Source organism: Galeopterus variegatus, unplaced genomic scaffold (genome assembly GCF_000696425.1).
Source record: "Galeopterus variegatus unplaced genomic scaffold, G_variegatus-3.0.2 Scaffold3774, whole genome shotgun sequence".
NCBI classification, from domain to species: domain Eukaryota; kingdom Metazoa; phylum Chordata; class Mammalia; order Dermoptera; family Cynocephalidae; genus Galeopterus; species Galeopterus variegatus.
In genome coordinates, this window is record NW_007729885.1 from 33892 (window position 1) to 38844 (window position 4953).

The 4953-nt window shown below is 51.0% G+C and overlaps 1 protein-coding gene across 1 annotated transcript in view; it reads left to right on the forward strand.

Moving 5' to 3' along the window:
* Positions 1-501: 501 nt before the first annotated feature.
* MEGF11 (multiple EGF-like-domains 11) overlaps positions 502-4953 on the forward strand; it is an 84493-nt gene continuing 80041 nt past the window's right edge. The window contains exon 1 of the mRNA XM_008585952.1: positions 502-612. Coding sequence (XP_008584174.1) covers positions 610-612 — 3 coding nt within the window. The 5' untranslated portion in view covers positions 502-609. The remainder of the gene's footprint in view (positions 613-4953) is intronic.

Sequence of the window (4953 nt, forward strand, 5' to 3'; positions counted from 1 at the left end):
GCATGCTGCGGTAGTTAGGAGCCTTCCAGAGCCTGGAAGGGACATGCCCCAGATTCTCCCCCTCTCTGAATCTAGACAGATTCTTTAAGGCAAGACCCATGGTCACTTCTCAGTACCATTGCTCATGCTGTTTCTTCTGCCTAGCATTCCCCCACCCTCCATTCTCTCTGTGAAGTAAAATGTCTTCCTCTTGAGGAAGGCTTCCTCAGCCTTTTCCCCAGAAGAACACTTTTCTTTACACTAAGAACACTGAAGTCATCCTACAAGTATTGGTCCAAGCACACTACATTCCAAAATATTTTATCTGAGCCCAGCTTCCCCTCCTGGCAGGGAGCCCAACTGCATCTCAGTTGCCACTGTGCCTAATGTAGCTTGCACTGACAGAACTCACTAATTCCTAGGGAGCCTTGGAGCATTGGGATTGGCAGCATTGGGGCCCTGCCACCTGATTTGAACACTGCCATAACTAACACCTCTGCTTCTCCATGCAGCTGCGAGGAGCTGTGCCCTCCCGGGAGCCATGGAGCTCACTGCGAGCTGCGCTGCCCCTGCCAGAATGGAGGCACCTGCCACCACATCACTGGCGAGTGTACCTGTCCCCCTGGCTGGATGGTAGGTGGGCCCACAGGATCTGGGTGGGGCACTGTAAGAGGCCTGAGCATCCCTCAGTCACGTGTACCTAGAAAGGCTAAATTCCCCTCCCCCCCAAATACCCTTCCTCCTATTTATGGTCATAGGGCATCATTAGACACTGCCAGTGGTGCCATGGACACAGCTTTGAATCCCATGTCTACCATCTAAGTGCTGTGTGGCCTGAAGCAAGTTACTTAACCTCTCTGAGCCTGTGGTTCCTCTGTCTTTGGGCATAGGCACCAACAGGAGCTGCCATGGGCTCTTGGCCAGATGTGGCAGAAAGGGCTGGGAAAGGAGGAGAGACAGCAGGGTACACATCACCTGAATTTATATGATTTCACACCCTGCAACTCATACACACACATTTTGATTCTGTGGGCCCCAGAATCTGTATTTTAACAAGTGATGCAGGTGATTCTGATACAGCCTCAACCAGACCAGGTTTTGTGTCTGGAAACAACCACTGTGGGAAAGAGGGATGGGATTTATAGCCTCATAGGCCTAAATTCAGGTTTCGTATCCAATGCTGACCCCCCCAAAAGCCTCAATTACTCTGGTCTCTGCTTCCCCATCTGCAAAACTGACGTAACAACAGTAAGCCCTGCCCCGCATCGCTGCTGTGGTTGGCAGAGGCTCAGAGGAGCCATTTATGTCTTAAGTGCTTTGCAAACTCTGAAGCACTCTGCAGTTGCTCGTTTTATATCCCTGGATGCCACAGACTATCCACAACCCTCCTTGTATCCAACTCACTCGCCTGTCAGTGTCTCCCTGCAGACCCAAGCCCCTCAGAAACGACGAGTTGGCTGAGGCTGACTTTCCGGGTTGCGCCCCTGCCTTTGACTCTCCAGTCACATACCCCGTTTTGAGGAAAGCTCAGTGACACAGCTGGCCACCTCCCCCTGGGGCTTGAAGCTTTGCAAAGCCAGAGAGAACAGAGCAGAAGCAGGATATTTTCGGAGGCTGTGAACACTGAGGTCACAGGGCAGACAGGAGGGACCTGCAGGGCCCATCATTACAGGCACAGACTTCAGAATATTTTTAGGGCAGGAGAGGACCTTGGGGGTCATTTGGTCCAGCAGCGTCCAAACCTGGCTGCACGCCATAGTCGAAAAGAGGGTAGGGGTGGTTAAATACAGATTCCCAGGCTTCACCTGAGACCTTCTGGAACCTGGGGTATCTCTATTTTTAATAAGCTCCCCAGATGATTCTGAGGCAGCCAGCCCTGTCCACGGGTCTGCATTTGGAAATAATTGATCGACACTGTAGGATTTCCTTCTATGTTTCACAGAACACAAGGGTTTCTTGGAGGTGAGGATGGGGGTGAGGAGCCCAAAAAATAGGTCTCTCGCTCCCACCCCTCCCCAACCTTTCAATTTTAACATTTTCTATATTGAGGTTCTAGATACGATTTCACATAAAACTGGGACTCCCAGCTTTAAGTGGTTTGAACACCACTGGTCCGTCAATATCTCCCTTTATTGGATGAGGAAGCTGAGGCCCAAAGAGGGGAAGTGACCTGGCCAAGGGCACCCTGCTAGTTAGAAGTGAGGTGGACTTAGGACCCAGTCTGCTGACTCCGAATCCCAGCCCTTGGTGTCTGTCTGTCTGTTTCTTCTGAGGCGGGCAAAGGGACTGCTGCCCCCTCTCCCACACCTGCCCATTTTTCCCACCTCGGACCACTCTCTGGAAAGGCCCTCTCATCTCCAGCCAGCTTCCAGAAATCCACCACCTGGCAGGCTGGGTCCTCGGAGGCCCAGCAGCGGGCAGCGAGATCAGACAGGGATGCGGTGGGGGAGGACGAGGCTGCAGGCAGGCCCGTACCTGCAAAGGCCTCTCTGGAGAGACGGCTGGAGGCTGTGGTCAAAGAGTGGGTAGTAGGGAAGCCAACACATGGAGGCATTTTTTTGTCCCCAACACAGTGAGAGGTTTGTTCTTCCAGATGACAAGAAACTCTGTCAATAGAAGCCTTTGGATTTGGAGACTTTATGTTTTTAATTTTATTGTAGACAATTGCATTTCTATTTTTGACATAGCATTTAACTTGCAGATTTGTATGAATTATTAATATCCTTCATGCATGCAGAGTCACATATAATGAATCTGCAGCTCAGGCCTGAGGCTCCTCCCAGGGAAAGCTGGGGTCAAGGAGAGGGTACTGGGGAGAAGGGACCCCCCTTATCATCTTCCATTTCCTGGCTTTCCCTTTGACCCCTGTGGCTTCAACCACACATCTTGCAACTCAGACATCTAAAGAACATGACGGCTAACTCACACCATGCGCTCCCCAAAGGACTGGGACATGGTACAGAACTGGAGAAGAGCTGCCAGGAAATCTGGTCCTCCAGGCCCCTCCTCAGAGATTCCTGGCCACCAGGCCCTGAGAATGACTACAGGACACTCCACGTGCCCAGTGTTGTGAGCCCATGCTAGCAGGGGCCTTTGCAAAGAGCCCACGGAATTATTTCTCTTCTTTTTCTGAGTTCTGAGACTCTCCTCAGAGATTCCTGGCCACCAGGCCCTGAGAATGACTACAGGACACTCCACGTGCCCAGCGTTGTGAGCCCATGCTAGCAGGGGCCTTTGCAAAGAGCCCACGGAATTATTTCTCTTCTTTTTCTGAGTTCTGAGACTTTTTTTTTTTCCTTTTTGTCTTTTTTTCGTGACTGGCAACGGATCGCCAACCCTCAGTGTCGCACCCGTACCGGACCGGGACCGGCAACGGGATCGCAACCCTCGGTGTTGCTCCCGCACCTCGCTTAGCCAGTGAGCGGGAACCGGTCTGTATGTGGGATCCGAACCCTCGGCGGTAGCACCGCCGCGCTCCCAAGCGGCGCACTGTAGCAGTGTGCCACCGGGCCGGCCCCTGAGTTCTGAGACTTTTAAAAGCACAGAAACCAGATGTGAGTAGTTTGATGAGAGTGGGCACTAGAGACAGATGGGGAGGTAGGAGGAAATACGATAGGCTCCCCTTAGGAGTTTGCAGTCTGATGGTAGAGGCTAGATGGAGTATGTGAATATACTCACACACACACACACACACGAACTCACACACGTGTACACAAGGGAAACAAGATGGGAGAGAAATGGGGCTGGGGAGCTGGGAAATAGAACCAGTTACCATGGAGGGCCAGAGAGGTTTTTGGAGCTGGGGCTGTAGACTCATGGTCGCTCAGGATTGGAAAGGATGATTCATGGGGCCCCACACCCTGGCCTGTGGCCGGACCACCTCCACAGCACCCACACCAATCACTGTTCACTGTCCAGTGAGGGGGTCCACACCATCCTGGGACAGCATTGATAATGACAAATGCCTTCAGATGCCCAGAGAGGCTGAGTTGTCTCTTGTCCAGCAGAGTTGGAGTGGCCTTAAGTCTCCTCACCATCTTGGTCCCTTCCTTCCTTTTGTTCCACCTGGCCATGGTGTTGTTTCCAAATTTTGACAAAACCATTTGGTCTTCCAAGTTCTGAGAGGAGCAGAACTATTGCCTCACTTCATGTCTTACCTAGACACTGCAGTAGCCCAAGATCCCACTACAATTGGGGATACACACTCAGTTGACCATGGGACAGGTGCATTCATCTGCTAGGCTGCCATAACAAATACCGCAGACTGGATGGTTTAAGCAACAAAAATTCACGTCTCACAGTTCTGGAGGCTGGAAGCCCAAGATCAAGGTGTTGGCAGGGTTGGTTTCTTCTGAGGCTTCTTTCTCTCTTTGGCTTGTGGTCAGCCATCTCCCTGTGTCTTTACAGAGTCTTTCTTCTGTGTGTCTGTCTTAATCCCCCGCCCTCCCACTTTTTTTTTTTTTTTTGCCAGCTATTACAGGGATTGAACCATGGACCTTAGTGTTATCAGCACCATGCTCTAACCAGCTGAGCTAACTGGCCAGCTAATCTCCTCTTCTTGTAAGGACATGAATCCTATTGGATTAAGGCCCACCCATACAACCTCATTTTAACTTGATTATTTCTGTAAAGGCCCTATCTCCAAATACGGTGATATTCTGAGGTACTGGGAGTTAGGACTTCAACAAGTGGGTTTTGAGGGTATGCAATTCAGCTCATAATAGCAGGAAAGAAAGGCCCATAAAGCCGCAGCCTTCTCTTAGCCAACACTTTCCTGCCTGCTCTCTCCCCCGTCTCTCCCCAAAAGGCTGTTCTTCCAGCCAGCAGTAGTTTATTTTTTTTTTAATTTTTTTTTTTTTTTAAAGATGACCGGTAAGGGGATCTTAACCCTTGGCTTAATGTTGTCAGCACCACACTCAGCCAGTGAGCTAACCGGCCATCCCTATAAGGGATCCGAACCCGTGGCCTTGGTGT